Consider the following 19,818-nt stretch of genomic DNA (forward strand, 5'->3'; position numbering starts at 1 on the left):
CAAAACCAGAACAGCACCCCATTTCAGGATTTCATGAGGCTTGTAAGGCTTGTTTAATGCTTAGAAAGACTGAAGGCACTCTTGGTTTATTTTCAGCATTGCTAATTCTTTAGGCTGTTCTTGCTTGAATAGTTACGGTCTTTTGAGATCTACAATAAGAACATCATGTGGGAAATTTGGCTTAGGTATATGCCACAGCGTGGAACCTGGGCAAAGAGAGATCATAACTCAGTGGCATTTAAGTATATCATAGAGGATGCTTGTAATCCAGCTTCAGAAATGCACAAACATATGACTGCAATGTCGTGAACTGAGCAGAGGAAGTGTTTTGTTATTCTTGTCATAGCCTTGCTTTAGTAAAAAGAGAGCATGTTGTTGAAATGCACATGGACCTGATGGGAAGCGTGAAGTACATCATTATGACTTTCCTTGAGTGGCTTACTGGGATCTTACTGGGATACATTAAGTGTGACCATGCGGGGTCTGGAATCGGTATAGAAGTATGTTGTGTTCTGATTTTTGAAGCCCTTCTGGCCCACAGCTAACCACAATGAAGAGTTTGTAGTGGATGCTTCTTGTCTGCTGGATCTGATGATAAGAAAATATGTTTGTTTTTATGACTTTGGATGTTATTTTAATGTATTTTATTTAGATGTAATTTAGGTAATATAAGGATTTTTTTTTTCTTTTCACTGTTTAAAAAATACTTTGAGAGGTAGGAATTATCTCTTTTCAATAAAGGTTTTAAACTCTCTTCTGGTGACTCTGACAATTCTCTGATATTTTTTTGTCTCTCTGGGCCACCTGTGAAAATGGATTTAATTTCTACTTGTGCTCTGAACTGACTGAATGCAAGCCAGCTTAAGAAGAAGCCAAGTTGCCTTGCTGTCAGACTTGTGCTAATATCAGTTGAATCTCAGCCATATCTGATCTGTCCAGATGACTTCTGGATTAAATTGACTTTTCTGGTCTGTTCAGGGTAGAGGTGAAGGGTGAATTTGACATTGTTTGTAGCTTCCTGTATACCTGTCGTAGGTCACACATGCTTAACCCAGGAAAACACAGCTCATCTGCAGTCCTTAGCTTGCTTTTTCCCATTCATATGTTCCCTCCTTGTTCATTTTTCTTTCCTATAACTGTTGGATGTTAAAGTTTTTGACTGATTGTTTTAGAATAACCTAGCTTCCTCCAAACCTTTGGTGAAAACTGCTTTCTTGTAATAGTAAAAACTTTTCAACTTCATTTCATACATGAGTTTTAAGGTAGTCTTCTTTATATGCAACAGGGATAGTCACTTCTCGAAGTTACTCTTGGATACACTTAAACTATGCAATGCTTCCGCATGCATACTAAATGTGCTACAAACAAACCAGTAAATACGTGAACAATCAATTCTTGGGAAAGTATTATGTAAAAAATCCTGTTAAAACATTACAATTAATGTCAAAATGTAAATACAAGACATGGCTATAATCTGACTACTCTTAAACAGGTTAATTTTTTTAGTGCCTGAAAATGTGCATTACTGTAGATTTGCCTCTTCCATTAGGTATGTGTAGAACAAGATAGTTACTCATTCTTCTGTAGATACGGTATTTTTCTTCTTAACTATTTAAAAATTATTGCTTTCCACAGGCCTTTTCTTGATATGGTCTATAATGCGCTGGACTGTGCTGAAGATGATTACTATGCCCTTTTTGTGCTCTGTCTTCTATATGCCATGTCACACAACAAAGGTATGCAATTTTTGCTTTTTCCAGAGAAAACTGAATGAGACACATGGTTTTAGGTGGGCATGATCTGTTTGTAACTTATGTTTATGCATGCCTTAAAGAGTGAGAAATTCTTTACGTGGGGGAGGCAGAAATAAGTATGCTGTAAGTAAAAACAGTTCATATATTCGTAGAATCATAGAATGCCTGGTTGGAAGGATCATCTGGTCCAAACTTTCTTGGCAAAAGCACAGTCTATACAGGATGGCCTGCACCCTGTCCAGCTGAATCAATGTTAGGGAATTCACCAGTTCCCAGGGGAGATAATTCCAATGGCTGATTGTTGATATTGTGAAAAATTTTCCTCTTGTGTCCAATTGGAATCTCTCCAGGAGTAGCTTGCACCCATTACCCTATGTCTTTTTCTTGTGACTCCTTGCAAATAGAGAGTCTCCATCTTCTTTGTAACCACTCTTTAAATACTGGAACATGGTCATAAGATCTCCTTTTTTTTTTTTTTTTTTTTTTTTTTTCTAAAGGCTAAACAAACCCAGTTATCTCAGCCTTTCCTCACATGGCAGGCTTCCCAGTCCTTTGATTGTCTTTGTTGGACCCTCTCCAGCCTGTCCACATCTTTTTTGCATAGTGGGGACCAAAACTGAATACAGTATTGCAGGTGTGGCCTGCCAAGCGCTGAGTAGGATGGGGTGATGACTTCTTTATCTCTGCTGGTGATGCCCTTCTTGATGCAACCTAGCATACTCTTGGCTTTCTGCTGGTTGATGACCATGTCCTTCTGTGAGAACTTAATCTGCATAGAGAGATTCTGTAACAAATGTTACTCATAAGCAGTTTTCTAGAAGGAAAACTGTGACTTTTTACTAAACTGTTAAGATTGTTGTGAACACTGATGCTCTGATTGCCCTGGTTCCTTAAATGCTTCCTTACCCCCCACCCCTTTCTTCAGTCTCATCATGACAGAGAACATTTTTTATCATTGTCATTAATCTTCAAACAGATCTTTACTAATTGTTCCAAATACAGATCCTTAATGAAGAAATAAATCTGATATCACAAATGGCGTTGTTGTAGCGTTAACTACAAGTTGAGCGTTGGAAGAAACTATAAACCACAATATAGTAATCTTCTGTTTTATGGGGTTGTTCATTACCATTCTTTAGAACAAGGGCAAGGAGATCCTCAGCAATCCATAACTACATTTTGTTCTAAGAGATCTTACAGTAACCAGTCTATTCTGAGAAATAACTTTACTATTTTAGAGGACTAGGTTGAAGAAAGATGGATTTAGTTTCCTTATACAACAAGTCAGTGAGAATCTGTGATTTGCATTGGGAAGGGTACTAAATAAGAGTCTACTATTTAGAGAATAAAATTCCTGTTTTTAAAAACCATATAAACTCATCATTTACTACCAAAACGGAATTTAAAATCAGACTTTTGTCTTTTCTCCTTAAGCCTTTATGCTCTTCATATGTATGCCTTGGCTTTAATCTGATTTTAGTCTGAGAATTCCAGATGCAGCAAAATGGGTTGGATGTTACCAATCACTTTGGGATTTGAGTGTCTTCACCCAGGAGACTCCATTTAAGGCTGAGATTTTTCAGTGATACATAAATGTGTTTAGTCTTTTTGTTGTTCCTTTTCCTTGTGATAGAAATTCAAAACTAAGTTGCCCAGTTTTGTATTGCTAATTACACTCTTCTGAGAAAACTGCTGCAGTGTATTAAATACTTACCTTGAGGCATACTCCTGTTTTCTAATTTACTTTTCTTTCTTCATCCCCCACAACAGGAATTGACCCAGTCAAGCTGGAGAGAATTCAACTTCCAGCTCAACATGCTGAAGAGAGAAATTCTTATAATCATGTACTTGCAGAAGGGCTCATCAGGATAATGAATTATGCTGCACAACCGGGTATCACTTCTCAAATATTTGTTTTCTTAACAAGCTGAAATTTTCAAAGATGAAAAAAAAAAGTGCTACCTAGTGTCTTGTCTTTGAGGGGAAAGTGTCTGTTTAACATGCTCTTCCACGAGCAATAAGTAGATACGGTCTGTGAAAGACAACTGTCAGGTTTTCCTTGGTTGTTGACAGACTAGAAACTCTGGATTTCTGCTGAATAGTTGTTTTTATACTCAGAACTATATAGAGATCTGTTGTTCTAATTCTTGCTTTCTGTGGTTTTGAATAACCAAAAATCATAAGATGTATCGTGATTTCATCCTGAAAATACAATCTGTGGAACCTTTGCTTGTAAAAGTAATTTTAGTAGAGAAATAGTCTTGAAAACTGTGTTGTATGCTTTGCTTATGGCAGTACTCTGTCTCTAGAGGTGATAGAAAATTTTCCCATTATTTTTTTTAATCACAGATTGTATTTTCAGTTCTGAACTGTTCTTCAGAAAACATGGGAGTTTTTTCGTGACTTCAACTTTTTTTGTGAAATACAAGTCTCTGTGACCTATTCCACAGAAACATGATGTTTGTTCAAGCCGCAGCTCTTCTCCCTGCTCTTTCTGTCTTAAGACTTCAAATGAATAGAACTGGTTTTCCCCTGAAACTGACACACTATCAAATTCATTATTATCTGCAGAATAAAATATAACGCTTGTTTGACTTTCAAGACTGATCTACAGAGCATTAACTTGTTATGCTGATGTGCCAGTCACAGATTGAAAGCACATTTATATATAAAGAGTTGGTACATACTGCAGAAGGGAAGAGTGCAAGATGAGGAAATGCATTTATTTAAACAAAAGCACTTCTGGAGAGGGGTGGAAATAGTGGGGTTTTATTAAGCTTGCTAAATGCTGTGTAGAACATCTCGTTTTCTCTTCTTTTTGGGGATAGTAACCTTTGTCTGTACCTTTAGTTTCTGGCAGCATAGTGCTAACTTGTAAAACAGTAGATTGAAGCTGGGACCAAAAGCTAAGATGTCTGTCTGTCTCTTGGATATATTGTCCTAGTATTGATCATTGAGTTCACACTGTACATTTCTAATATCTTTTTTTAATCCTTCTGAAACTATAAACTTAAAATCTCAATGCATTCTCTCACTCTGGCTTCTCTAGATTGTCACATCCAGGCTGTATCTGAATCTCTTGGACTTTTTTTAAGGAAAAGCTATGCCTTATTAGTACGCTATATACAAAACTTCCTTTCGTCTTGCAACTTTATCCATGCCAAATCTCGGTGATTCTTTTGTAATTTTAGTGTTATTCAACCTATGCTTCATACTGATAAAGGCATTGTTTTCAGCTTCTTTTCTAATTGTATTAATCTTTATTGCTTTCTTATGGTACGGTTAATTTCCTTCTGCTTTAAATTAATTTCAGTTTTTGTTTGGTTTTTTTTAATAGCCATCAGCATTGTAAGCTAGCATCAGCACTCATCCTCGTCAGATAGGGTGTGTATGACAGAGGAGCAAAGTTTATGACAATTGCAGAGAAGAGTAGAAACATGTAAGAATATTGTGTAATGAGAAGAGTCAGTACACAAACTGCTACTATTTTGTATAATTTTTGTAGATGGAAAAATCCGTTTGGCAACTTTAGAACTTGGCTGCCTGTTGCTGAAGCAGCTTGTGTTTTCTAAAAATGGCAGTATCATAAAAGATGTTCACCTTGCTTGCCTTGAGGTAAGTATTTTCTTTCAAATTACCAGCCACAGCATTACTTGACTTTGAGTTTTGTAGTACAGTTGAATAAATTTGTTTCATTTCTGATTGCAGTAAGCGTAAACGTGAACTTTGAGCTCCTAGAACGTCTTTCCATTGCTGGCTCTGTGCAGTGAACCTAAAGAATCAACTTCATATTCAGCTTGGCTGTTACCTTGCTATGTAAACTCTAACTTCTCAAGCAGGGTTATGTTTAATTTTCTCTCTGAAATTCATATGTCATCCATCTCAACAATGTTAAGAAAAATGCTTTTGAAGCTGAGAAGCTTACATAAGCTGTATTTTCATAAGTGTGAGAACTGTGTTCTATCAGATTCTGGGCTGAAGGCTATAAGTATGGAGATATTAATAGACAGTGTCTTCCATATGAGTTTTTGGGTGTTTTTTTAAATGTCACTTTTGAATAAATGGTGTATTTATTCCCTGAAACAGTTATGTTATCTTTTATAGGGTGCAAGGGAAGAAAGTGTTCATCTCCTTCGTCGTTTCTATAAGGTATATATGCAAAATTCTGTAAGAAAAAATCCTTTACATAATCTGGAATTAGAAGCAAGTCTGCAGCCCAGTTTCTCCATAGTACCCAAGGCAGCACTTCTTTTAAGATGAGAATTCTGTATCTGTGATAGAGAAGGAAGTGTTTCATTGGAGGATTCCTCTCCTTTCCTGCCATTCCCATACCACACTGACATACATCACAAACAGCTTGTTGGAAGTCTCACGGGGTTTGTACTGGAGGTCAGGTTAGCAGTTATGGACATTTGTTGCAACTGCGATGTATTTCATGGAACAGAGCCACACTATAAGAACATTTCTGGGACTTCATCATTGACAATAATATGGAATGTGTTTCTTTTTAGCATTACTTTTTATTTGTGTTTTGTCTGAAATGATGATCTAAAATTTTACTTAATCTTTTTTTCTTATTGGAGACTTCTCCAGCTTTTTGCCTTGGTTTTCTTGTATTATAAGTAATGAGAGAAATAAAATTTTTAGCCTATATAAGGAGCAGTAAATCCATGATGGATTTCAAGTGTCTAAAATCTGTTCCTCTTTTTGTTAGACTTCTCTTGAAGAATGTTTTTTCAATGTGACTGACAAAAAAAATAACTTGTGGTGGGCTGACCTTCGCTAGCTGCCAGACATCCACCCAGCTGCTCGCTCACTCCCCCTCCTCACCAGCATGGAGGGAGAATATCAGATGAAAAAAATCTTGTGGTCAAGTTAAAGACAGGGAGGTCACTTACCAATTACCATAATGGGTAAAACAGACCAAATGTGCCAAAAATTAATTTATTGCCAATTAAAAGAAATTCAGATAGTGAGAAACAAAGACAAATTAACACCTTCCCCTCAGCCCTCCCTTTTCCCAGGCTCACTTTGCTCCTTCATTCCTGACTCTTCTACCTTCTCCCCCTACTGAGTGGTGCAAGGTGGGGTGGGCAGTGGAGGTTTGGGGTCAGTCCCTAACAGTTCATCTGTGCTGCCTCTTCCTCCTCACACTTTTCCCCTGCACCCAGTGTGGGTCTTCTCCATGGGCTGCAGTCCTTCGGGTAAAAAATCTGCTTCAGAGTGGATCCTCCAGGCATATCCACCTGCTCTGATGCTGCAGTGTGCGTATCTGCTCCACCATGGTCCTCTCCAATGGCTGCAGAGGAGTCTCTCTTTCTTAAATGTGTTTTGCCAGAGGTGCCATCAGTGTTGCTGAGGGGCTGAGCTGTGCCCTGCGCTGGGGCCCTGCGGGAACCGGGTGGAACCAGCTGTGTCCCACACGGGGCTGCCCCGCCCGCTCCTCGCAGGGGCCCTGCAGCCCCTGCTGCAGGGTCCTGGACAGGAACACTCAGTACATAATGAAACAAAAAGTGTGACTATGTAGCTGTAAGGGCTCATCGTATGTCCATATCCCTTTTTTTTTTTTTTTTTTTTTTGAAAGGGAGAAGAAATTTTTCTGGATATGTTTGAAGATGAATACCGGAGTATGACAGTAAGTGGCACCCCTTCTGCATTGCCAAATCCTCAAACCCAGATATAACACAGGAGCAAGAACAAGTACTTAGTGATTACTACTGAGTATGCTGATATCTTTGTTTCTGGGAGTAGAATAAAAAAAAGTGGGTGTTTTTTTTTCTGTCTCTGAGTAGTTGTGTCTACACTCATGTAAATCATTTATGTGAAATTACACAGCTCTTTATTAAATAAAAGCCCAATACTTTCTGAAAGTGAGTATACAGAAATGATTTTCTCCTGGGAAATGATGTATTAGATTAGGTTTTTTTCTAGTTGTTAAACAATATGAAAATCTTCCTGTATCTTTCTGAAGCCCAGCAAGGTTTCAGTGTTGAGTGGTGCCATTTTACAGAGAGCAAATTTCAGGGCCTTTGTCTCACCTAGGAGAGGTACTGGCTGTGAAACCTTTAACAGATTACTAAGCTTAATCTCAGACAGTTCATATTTAACGTATAAACATATTTTAAACTAATTAGATGTTTCAGTTCTTAGGTTAGAATTTGGATAGAAATACTTTGAGTAGTCATTTACATTTTTCACAATGGTACGGGGATTTAGTGAGCAACCACTATCTACAGCTGGTGCGTTGCAATAGGTCTTTTAATAAGGGAAGCGTCTTGGATGTATCTTACCAGCTTAAATGATAGAACTATTTAGTGAGATATTTAATTTTTTAGAAGTGAAGTATTGCTGTACTTTTTAGCTTGAGAAATGGCACGGATACTGGCGTTACTTTTATGTTGCACGTTCAGTGTATCTCTACTTCTGAGACTGCATTTTTTTTTTAATTTACCTTAAAAGACAGAGCTACACCCTTGCACTTGAACTTGTTTTTTTTTTTTAAAAGCATATTTATTTGCCTAGCTAGCAAATGACTTGCTCAGCAGGCTGATTTAACTGCTAAGTAACACTGAAGTTGTCTTGTTAGATGAGTTGTGTAAATAACATGGTGTAGAACTACTACAAAAGCAGAAGTATACTTGCTCTGCCTGTATCACAAAGAAAGATAAAAGCTGTATCTTCATTGACCATAGATGAGAACAAGTTCAGAGGAGCAAGTAAATTGAACACTGTAGTCCTTAGTATTTTTGCTTTCAGCAGTGAGTTTCCTTTTTTAACAATGTTCTTCACCTTTATGATGTAAAATGCTGTTTAAACCAGTGTACACTCATGTGAATTGCATGTGAAGTAGTTATTTACTTATTAGAAATTTTGGCTCTATGTTCTCATTTGTTCTCATTGTCTATGTAAATTTCTGTATCTTTCTACACATGAATTGAATTTGTTAATCCGGGGTTTTAGACACTGAAGATGAATTGTTCTGAGGTCAGAAAAATTGGCTCAAGACTCTTTTTGAGTTTATGTGCATGGAAGGCCGCAGTTCCAGGCTGCACCATGAAAATGCTGGACCTTGTTTCAATCTGCTTCTTTTATGGTATCTGACCTGGCATAGTGGCCAGGAATGCTTCCAGTTACAGTTGGCTGTTCTGGAATGTCCATGTGACTGCATTTTTCTTCTATGCAGAATATTGTACAAGCTGGGGAAGGGCTTTTATATGTTTTAGCCATTCCAGCTGGCTTTCTGGCAAAAAAAAAGCTCATGTCTCCATTGCATATGTATATAATAGAACTTGGATGAGATTGCCCAGAGGTACAGAAGGGTAGATATTTCAGACATCATTTACTCACAAAAACAACCAACCATGTAAGAGAGAGACTCTGTTAGTGGTAAGACTGAAGGGAATTGCTTATTGCGTTATTAGAGACTGGAGAGTTCTTCTGGGAGAGAAAAAGATACGGGAAACTTTTTCTTGTGATTGAAGTAATTTCAAATTCAACTCAAAACTTAAAATCAAACCTGACAGACTTTGGATTTTAGTACTCATGAAATATGAAATAGCTTTTCTTCTGTAATCTTTCAGAGTTTTTTCCTATGTTTTTTTCCATATGGAAACTTCAGCAATGTTTTATGGAATGATGAGCAAATATAAAGTAGAGATTGCACGTAAGGAGCTTAAAATAAGACAGATGATATAAAAAATTCTCTGAATCCTATAACAATTGCTTCCTCTTAGAATATGCAACCATGAGTTGTATTTGAAAGTAAAGATGTAAATGCTTATTGTTCTTTGTAGTAATCAATGTTAAAATATTTTTATAGATTAAACCCATGAATGTAGAGTACTTGATGATGGATGCCTCAATCTTGTTGCCTCCAACGGGGACACCACTGACTGGTATTGATTTTGTGAAAAGATTGCCTTGTGGAGATGTGGAAAGAACACGAAGAGTGAGTAAGACTATTTTTCTTACATTCGTTCATGAGAGAATGGTGCCAAAGACTTTGAACAATTTTGGAAATACTTGAAAGCTACTTGATTGGAAGCTTCATCTGTAAAATCATGAAGACTTGAGGACAGACCTGTGTGTACAGTATATAGTATTTATCTGTCCCAGTGGAGAAACTTTTTCACTACAGTTTCTTGTGTCTAGTCAATTCAATATGTTCTTGCAGTGGGGTTTTAATTTCTGGACCATGGCAGTATCTACATAAAAAGATATTTTGATGACGCTCATCAATATATTGTCCGTTTCCTTTCATGATCTGATATCTCAGTTTGTCTTATATTATATTCCTGTAGTAAAAATCTCCACTGGAAGGCTGTCTGGCTTCGTATTGCTTGTGTTTCTAGACATAGCAAAAATATCATTTTACTCAGGAGTGTTCATTTTGCTGAAGTAATTCATGATAGAGATTGTGAGAGCAAGGAGAAAAATAGCAAAATATCTATTATTTATAACTGACACAATCTGTAGAGGTGATACTGACCTGAATAACAACTTCATTATCAGCATTGTTGGGATAATCAGTTCTTGGCCCTTATCTCGCAGTGTCCTATAAGCCTTGGAGTGCCAGTAAGTCTCAAAAATATGTTACTGCACAACATTATTATTTTAAAAGTACTGTTGATAGGGTAACTTTACATTCATGTAAGTGTACATGTAAGTATATTCAAGTATTCTTGAAGAAAAAACATATTTCCAGGAATCTTCTGAAAACTTTTGTTTTCATTACTTATTATAAGCCACACAACTTTTGTTATCACAGCAAGTTAAGTTTGATAAAGTACAGTGAATTATCTTGAAAAGTATTGTTCTTAGAAAGCAAAAATGTTTCCTAGAATTCTCTCGGAGGCATTTAACAGAATGATACTTAGAAATGCATGTTAGTGGAAACTGACTGCTCCATGCTTTTTCATGTGCTAAATAAGGAATAACTTAAGTTCTGTTGGTGGAAATTAAAAAATAAGTACAAAAATTCCTGTAAATTCTTTGGGATGGAGGCGTCTTTCTTATCAGCAGGAACTCTGAGGATGCTTCCATGTTGGTCCTGCTTCCCCTGGTCACATTGCTCTAGAAGTTTTAGAATTTCTTAGAATTCCTACACTACTTTTTACCAGCTAGGCTTGCCTCTCTTATGCTGAATTGCCGTAACAATATGCTGAACTTCAGATGTATCTTGTGATGTTACTGCAGCCGCTTAACCTGCTGGAGGTCCTTTTTGCTGATGATTTCAAATGGAGAGTGATTCAGTTCTGAGCATCCCATGGCATGATTCTAAAGAAGTTCTCAAGTTTTATTTCCCTAGCAAGTAAAGAATACTTTGATTATATCATGAGTTCTTAGCTGTTAGAGATCAGATCTGTTTAGACTCTCGCTTCTTTTGCTACAGAAAGTCCCTCAAAATGTCATTTTTTTTCAGCAACTTTAGGGGGGAACTCTTGGAAATCACATATCTCCTGAGTTATCAAAGGCACATCTCCAAAATCCAGATAGCAAATCCTTCTGACTGAAAACACTAAAATGACTAGAAGTTGTTAGGCTGCTTCCTGAAATCAGCTACTACTGCTTGATCATAGAAGTTTTCATAGACTAGTCTGTGTATATAAATAAAGGAATCAGCACAAAGTATACCTCATCATAATGTTCAGTTCTTTAATGTAGATAACAATTTATATTTATTCCTACTTCAAAAAAGAAAACAGAAGTCAACTGAAAAAAAAAGTAAGCCACTGAACTGCTCTGCTGTTGTGTTGAAATCTAATTAAATATTATAGGAAGTCACAAATCACGTGCTTTTGGGTTTATATTGATACTGCTAGCAAACTGAGGGCTATCAGTATTGTAGGAAGCACAGTGTAGTTCCCTCTTCATCTGATGTCCTTGATTGTTATTTTTTTTTTCTTGCAGAGGCTAAAGTTTGAATTTTGCTTCTTACTCCTGTAGATTATTCTTCAGTAAATATGGCTATATATTTAGAGATAAGTGACATTAGTTTTATAGGGAATATATTCCAGGAAAATTAATGCTGTGTCTGGGAGGGAAAGAGGACTGAGGGAAAGGTAGGTGAAAGCAGGTTGAGTGATGGCTGCCCTCTGAATTTAAAAAAAAAAAAAAAAACAAAAAAAAAAAAAAAACAACCCCAAAAACATTAGATTTTACTTTTGGGTTACCAAAAATGCAAGGATGTTGCTGTTCTTGACTGAATTCAGAAAATTTAAACTCAATTCCATGAATTCTTCTTGAAGTATATGGTAGTAAAGCTGCTTTATAGTAATCCTGTCTAATTTCAGTAAATCCACAATACATTAGAATGCAATCTACCTTAATGGGAGAGGTCATTTCCATTATAAAGTGATTCTGCTCTTATTCATAATGTAGTGTTAATATTGTATGTGTGTTAGATACCCTTGACATTCTTTGCTCTGAATAATCATATTGCCCTATTAGATTTTAACAGCATACCAAATTCCTCTGCTCTGATGTCAGTTCATGGAAGAGCCAGATATGTGACTTTCCTCTCTGCATCCCTGTTCTGCCAAGATTTTCTGAAAGCATCACCAGTATGATAGCTGGCCAAGCACTCACATTTCTGATTCACAGGAGCGACAGTTCTGTTGATTTTAAGAATAGAAGGGTGAAGGGCTTTGCCTTAAGGCAGCTGAGATTTGTTTTTCCTAATACTTCCTGCATTCGAGGAGTTCCTGGACACTGCAGCTCTTCCATGAATTTGGAGCTTTTACTGTAAAGCAGGAGTTTATTTTACAGTATGCCGTAGAATTACTATCTAGGAAACCGTTTTAAAAAAACAGATCACCCAAAATAATAAAAAATTGGTTTTCATTTGCTATACTTAAAATACAGTTATTGTAGTGGAAGAAAGAGGATTATAAATGATGCCTTGCAAAATATCGCTAACAAAACCATGATTGTTCTTTTGCACTTTAATCTTTGCATACCAGATGCCATTAATTCCTAAATCAAAACAAGAATATTAATTCCACAGAGCAACTGTAGAAAGTTTCTTGGGACTGGTGCAGCTTTTAGAATGTTTTGCCCTGATGTAGGCCTTCTGAGAGTATAGATTAAGTTTTCTGAGAATGTTATATTGCACATGGTTAGTTTTGATGAGCACAGCAAACTTAAACTCCGAAATCCCCACTGTTTGCTCTCGAACTTGTAGATGTCTTACCATCAGCCAGAAAAGTTATTACTGTTTTAAGTTCAAAATATGAGAGTCTCTGAAGATTGGGTGTGTAGTTGTCTGCAGCATACAGGCATTGTAAATACAACTGGTCTTAAAATAATGATTAAAAAAAAATAAATCCAAGATTGTTGTTTTTGCTGAAACAGCTACTGTAATCATTTGCCTGTCAGTCACGATTATGTAAGCGTGCCAGTGGGATAAAGGCTCTGCTGTTTCTACTTCTTTGAAAATAAATAGCAAGTTTCAACTTCTTCCATATCTTTTTTTAACTAACTTTGAAATTACGTTCTACTTCATCACTTCAAAAAGTAGATTTACTGCATGACAACAAATTCAGGGGTTGTAAGAGCGAGTATACATTTGTAAGATTCTGTTAAAGTATGTAGTACTGAGTGCAGCAATATTTTAATATTCTTTTTTTTAATTTCTCAAGGCAATCAGAGTTTTCTTTATGCTCCGTTCACTGTCACTGCACTTGCGAGGTGAGCCGGAAACTCAGTTACCACTCACAAGGGAGGAAGATCTGATTAAGACAGATGATGTTCTTGACTTGAGTAAGTAGTCTCTCAATTTCCCAAATAGTCTGTGATGTGGAAAAAATGCTGGCCTTTTTTTAAAGTTAAAAACCCCCAATAGTTACCTTGTTTGTGTAGTTGACTGCCAAGGATGATTGTATTAAGTTTGTCTTCTACTGGATTTGGAACACTTCTTGTGGGGTTTTTTGTGGTGGTGGTTTTGGGTTTGTTTGTTTGTTTGTGGTTTTGTTTGTTTTTTTGTTGTTGTTTTTTAAATAGACTGTTAATAAATATTCCAAGCTTAAATATTAGCACATAAAGGATTTGGAGTCCTTCATCTGATTTCCTGGTATGTTAGTCTTCTCAATGAACTGATCCTAGGAAGATTTTATTCTATTCTGCTTTCACCTGTTCGAAATGTACTTAAACCATTCATGCACTTGAAGAGACCGGAGATAATTACTCCAACAGCTACACTGTGCTGTTTTACCAGTACTGGGGTTTGGTCGTCGTCATGTTCCCTCCACCCTGGAGTTCTGTTTCTTCACATCTCTTCTGTCATTTTAAAGTTTTGTGTGGAAACTTTCCTCCCATAGTTGAAGAGGATGTTGAGCTATTCCCAAGGGGAGTCAGTCTGTAATGTCCAGAGTAACCTTGTGATGTTAGGTAGTACTTATTATGAAGTAAACGCAAAGTACCTTCTTTCTACAGTATCGTAGAATCCTACAGCATTCTTCATACTGAAGAAACAAAAAAGTTGGAAGGAATAGAGTCATTAAGTATGTTATTTATCTGCAAATTCAATATACCTGTGGTCATTTAACATCAAAATATACATCTCTAGATGACTTTTATGTGTTGCTAAACAGTACAACTTACAGAGTAACTGACCTAAATCGTAAAGCTGTAGTTTTACTGTCTCTAGCAATGATGATGTTTAAAAAACAGTAACTTATCATTTTTTAAGTTAATCGTACTGTACTGTGAGACATTTACTTCTTGTTTAAAGGTCTAAAATATGCAGACAAGTGTGCTTCTTAGGCTAGAATTGAAAAGAAAGTGCATGATAATGTAAATACTACTCATTCAATTTCTTGTAATCAAGACCTAGAAGAATTTGACATATTGATGTTATGTAGTAACATCATGTAAGTAGTAAAGTTTTGTTCAGGCAATTGTCTTATTAAGAACTTGTCTTATTGAGAATTGCAGGTATCATTCATAGCTTTAGAGGGCATATGATTGCTAAAATAGTGTGTGTATTTGCTAGGGTTTTAATTTTTGAAGGTTCTTTTTCTTACAAAAGAAGGAAGAAAATGCTTGATGTTTCAGATGTTGATTTTTTTCATTCTCTATGTTTATTATTTAATTTTTAGAAAAAAATGTTTATCTGCAATACTGCAAATGTCAGAGGACGCTCCCTCTGACATAAAGTCCAAGCCATGCAACTTAGAGCAGTGAAGGGTTTTGAGAATAAATTCATTTATCTGTAAACGTGGAAAGAATACTATCAAAGCAGTTAACTGAACTTGTAAAAATGTACAAGATGTAGGATATGGACAGGCTTTTACTAAGTAAATGTAAGGATTAGGCTACAGTAGATGAAACGGTATCAAGATACCAGTCTAATGTTCACATTTTTGGTAGCTACATGGCCAGTGGTGTGGAAGACGCAGTCGAGTCATCGCAATTCCCAATTGTTGATTTTCTGTATTATTTTAAAGATTTAAGAAAATGTACAGGGAAAACGCTTCTGAAAATGTGTTCTTCAATAGTTCTTTTCTGTCCTCTTTCTACTGGTATTGTTTTGGCTTGGTAAATTCAGCTGAACGAGCTTAATGCAAACTCATCACTTTTGGTCTTCCCAAAGAGAATGAACAGCACAACATGTTGTTAATTACAGCACGCAATTATTAGTTTTCAGGTAAAAAATGATTTCCAGAATTGAGTTACTATTGACTTGCTAAAGGATAGTAATAGAATTAACTCAGTTTCCTGTTTCAAATGAGTGAGGTATTTGTTGTGATGTTGGCTCTTTTTCAGAGGGTGAGATGAGATGATGAATCAGCTTCTACCGAAAAAAAAAAAAAAGTGGTTTTCTTAAATTAACTGGAAATGTGATTATGAAGTAGTTCTTAGGTATTTTAAGAACATACTGAACAAAAGGTAGATCTGATTGAAATACTGTTTAGAAATGTTATTTGTTCGTCCTCTCCACCCCCCAAAAAAAGAAAAAGAAAGAATTTTTATCCTTGCTTGCTTATCTGAAATTACAATGAAATGCCGATCACTTTCATTATAAAATTTGGTGAACTGCACCACAGATATTTGTGCAGTTCATTACACGTCTTTTGATTTCATAGACTTATAGAATGATTTGGGTTGGAAGGGACCTTTAAAGCCCATCCAGTCCATCCCCCCCGCAAGGAGGAGGGACATGTCCAACCAGAGCAGGTTGCTCAGAGCTTCATCCAGCCTGGCCTTGAATGTTTCCAGGGATGGGGCATCCACCACCTTTCTGGGCAACCTGTTCCAGTGTTCTACCACCCTCAGTGTAAAAAAAAATTTCCTAATATCCAATCTAAATCTACCTCCCGCTACTTTGAAACCATTAACCCTTGTCCTATCACAACAGGCTCTACTGAAGAGTTTCTCCCCGTCTTTCCTGTAGGCCCCCTTGAGGTACTGGAAAGCTGCTATAAGGTCTCCCCGGAGCCTCCTTTTCTCCAGGCTGAACAGCCCCAACTCTCAGCCTGTCCTCACAGGAGAGGTTCTCCAGGCCTCTGATCATCTTCATGGCCCTCCTCTGGACCCTCTCCAACTGGTCCATGTCCTTCTTATGTTGGGGGCCCCAGAACACTGGACACAGTACTCCAGGTGGGGTCTCACCAGGGCAGAGTAGAGGGGGAAAAATCACCTCCCTCAATCTGCTGGTCACACTCCTCTTGATGCAGCCCAGGATGCGGTTGGCCTTCTGGGCCGCAAGGGCGCATTGCCTGCTCATGTTGAGCTTCTCATCCACCAGCACTCCCAAGTCCTTCTCCTCAGGGCTGCTCCATCCATTCTTCACCCAGCCTGTATTTGTGCCAGGGATTGCCCTGACCCAGGTGCAGGATCTTGCACTTGGCCTGGCTGAACTTCATGAGGTTGGTACGGTCCCACCTCTCCAGCCTGTCCAGGTCCCTCTGGATGGCATCCCTTCCCTCCAGCATGTCAACTGCACCACACAGCTTGATATAGTTGTTAATATGAATTAACCTATTTTATTTTATTCCTAAAGTATTTCCTGATTGTCCTCCTTGCACCTTTCTTAAGTTGTATGTTCACAGTGCTCTCTTTTAGGAGAGCTCGTGGATTTCTAACTAGTGATTCCTAGCTTGTCTTTATAATCTGCAGGCTGTTCTACAATGAATATTTTATTACTACCAAAATTATAGTAGTAACAATGTGGAATTCTTAACTACAGTGTTAAGGTTAAGAAGGTATTCAAGAAGTCTCACAACTGCAATATAAAAGCAGAAAAAACTCCAAAATGTGGAATAGTGCTTAGAAATCATCTTGTAGATAAGAATCTACAGGCTATACTTTAACTTTTTTTTTTTTTGTAGTCCAATTTGCGTTAAGCATGTTGCTGTATGCTGGTAGCTCTTTGATTACAAACCAGGAACTTGCTGGAAATAGCAATTACAATTTATTAGACACTTAAAATTTGGGACAGCAGAGCCAACCTTCTTTAGAGGAGAAAACCAAATTCTCATTAGTGTAGGCTTCAGCAACTGAGTTGATCTTTACAGAAGAAACATCTCTAAACTGCTTCTCTTGAAAGGGAACATATCACTCAAAACTAGAGAATGTGTTATGCATCCTTGCCACTTGTTGGTTTTTACTGTTGTTGGAATGTTTGAAAAGAGAGGGGTTGTGTTTTTTTTCCCAGATAATCTATCTTAGAAATTTAGTGGTTAACTTGAGCTGATTTTTTTTTTAAATTAAATTTTTAAATTAAGAATTAAGATCACTACTTTTTTTACCAACCTGGTCTACCAATCCAGTTTTCAGTATAACATAAATCAGAAGGCAGAAGGATCGATATAGGACTTCCAGGATGTCTGAATACACAAATGTGTGACACGCTGGAAGAGTATTACAGTTGCACCTATTCCTTAGGTGTGGTGTTGTCCTGTATGTAAGTTTAAATACAGAATATCCCCATAATGATGGCAGTTCTGTGCCTTAGTGTATTCACTGCTTTCTGATCTTTTCACAGAAGGTTTTAGTCTTTATTTTGGGACCCAATATGTAATTATGGCCATAGATTTCTCAAAGCATGACTCTTTCCATATACTCCAGCATTTATTAGTAAGCAAAAATCTTTTCTATGACTGGCAGAGTTACAGAAGTTCAGTTAAACGCATGGCTTATCCCACTGTTGGTGAAAACATCCTGTATCTGAAGAGGGAGTGAGTCAGTTAGTCTGGGATCTCAAAATTCTGAGCAGAGTTCTAGCCTATTTCCAAAAACTGGAATAAACTGAGGAAGGCTGTAAAAAGACCTTCCTGTTGAGTTTTCTCATATCCTGTCTTTGAGTCAGAATCTGTCTTGAACAATCAGTGCCTGATGTGGAGTTTCATATATTGGCTTCAAAAGACTTTTCTTTCCTGGTTAGCTAGAAAGGCATAGACTTATTTTATCTTCAAATCAAGTTGACAGATGTTAAACGTGTTCCAAAGAAGTGGCACTGGTATCTGTGTCCACAAAATACAATCATGTTTCAAGTGTTTCTTTGGGAGGAGCTTTTTCTTGTCAATAAATTGCTAAAATAATAGTGTGCAGCACAGATAAAAATATTTGGATCGAATCTTCACAGCGAATAGTTACTATTTGGTTTTAGCAAGTCACTTGCTGAGTATCCATGATTATGAGGTTGGTGTTAACTGTTTTTCCCTTGCTTTGTTCTGGGATTTTCCTTGTTTTGCGTTTTTTTTTTTTTTTTTTTTAACCTTTCCCTTGGGATGTTAACCGTTTTCCCTCCATTGCTTCTTCCTGTCTACAACACTGCACAATCTTTGTTCAAAGTCATCGGAGTTGTTTTGCGATTTTTATTTTTAATTTTAATATTTTTACAACTCCTAGGAAATACGCTACATTCATTGGGACCTTTGAGTGAAGTTCCTCATTTACATGTGTATCAGTTTATATATTTTGGTTGCTAACACTTTCTAAACTGCTTATTATTGCTACTGTTGCTTGAAGAACCTGAATTGAGGCAGTACAGTGATAAAATTCTAGTGTGTGTGGTAGCGTGAAGACATAGTTTCCAGTTCAGGTCTTTTCATTGACCGAGACAGACAAGAGAATATCAGCATTTCGACATAAAGCATACAGGATACACACTACTGCATAGGTGCTCTGTCTTGGGAGAAACTTGGCAAAACATGACCTAAAAACTTATAATTGTATGCCTTTTTTTAATTGTCACTTTGGAGATATTTTTCATCTAACAAATTTTCCTCTATCTGTATTATTATAATGCTTTTTCAGTTTTTCTGAACACTGAGATGCTTCCAGTGGTGGTTATGCTCATTCGTATACATATAGTGTCAAGGAGGAAGTAGAAGTTAACAAGAAGTGTAGAAGTTAACAAGATCCAGTAATTATTTCAACCACTGTTTTGATTTTGAAAAATCTTGCAAAACTCACCTTATCAAAATGGCCTTTTCTTTTTTTTTTTGCCTGAACACAATGCTAGTGTTTTATGGAAGCTTGATGAGAAAGGTTAAAGTTTCTTGCCAAGAAACCTTTTTATATTTTTATGCGTATATGTTCATTGTAAACCTTTAAGTGTAGTTGCAAGGTTGTCAACACTATGTATGGCTGTACGTTTAGAAATGAGTCAGATATTCCACAGAGGGTTCATTCCATATTGCTGGGTACGCTGCCACTAGAATGAGCTACATATATGGTTACTTTTCATATTGTTTTTTACTGTAAATAGTTTTGAAGCACTCACGTATTATGTGATAACTGCCTGCCTTGGACTGCATGAGAGTTTGTAGGTGTCTCATGTAGGTGGCTGCTTTAATCTTACTCAGCAGCTCACTGTTTCTGTGAAGTTCACTGGCAGCTCAAATTAACAGCCTTGATGCTTGGTTTCAGGCCACTGATTCTGTTAGTGACAATGTTTTAAATGCCATGGCCAAGAGGTAAATGATGGTACATTTAAAGCCATTATTTCTTTCCTAAACCTGAAAGAAGTAACATAATTAAGTCTCCTTGTTCACTCTGTCTCTATCAAATATACAGACTTCATAAAGGCTATCATAGTCCAAATTTTTTTAACAAGATT

General features: G+C 36.9%; 1 protein-coding gene across 9 annotated transcripts in view; it reads left to right on the top strand.

The window, feature by feature from the left end:
* The window catches only part of CLEC16A (C-type lectin domain containing 16A), a 78,917-nt gene that overhangs the window by 25,752 nt on the left and 33,347 nt on the right, over nucleotides 1-19,818 (top strand). For all 9 annotated transcript variants that reach the window (XM_086760123.1, XM_086760125.1, XM_086760126.1 and 6 more), the window contains 7 exons: nucleotides 1,636-1,736; nucleotides 3,525-3,647; nucleotides 5,260-5,369; nucleotides 5,859-5,903; nucleotides 7,339-7,389; nucleotides 9,574-9,702; nucleotides 13,394-13,514. In XM_086760123.1, coding sequence (XP_086616249.1) covers nucleotides 1,636-1,736; nucleotides 3,525-3,647; nucleotides 5,260-5,369; nucleotides 5,859-5,903; nucleotides 7,339-7,389; nucleotides 9,574-9,702; nucleotides 13,394-13,514 — 680 coding nt within the window. The remainder of the gene's footprint in view (nucleotides 1-1,635; nucleotides 1,737-3,524; nucleotides 3,648-5,259; nucleotides 5,370-5,858; nucleotides 5,904-7,338; nucleotides 7,390-9,573; nucleotides 9,703-13,393; nucleotides 13,515-19,818) is intronic.

Source organism: Chlamydotis macqueenii, chromosome 15 (assembly GCF_036417535.1).
Source record: "Chlamydotis macqueenii isolate bChlMac1 chromosome 15, bChlMac1.mat, whole genome shotgun sequence".
Classification (NCBI taxonomy): Eukaryota; Metazoa; Chordata; class Aves; order Otidiformes; family Otididae; genus Chlamydotis; species Chlamydotis macqueenii.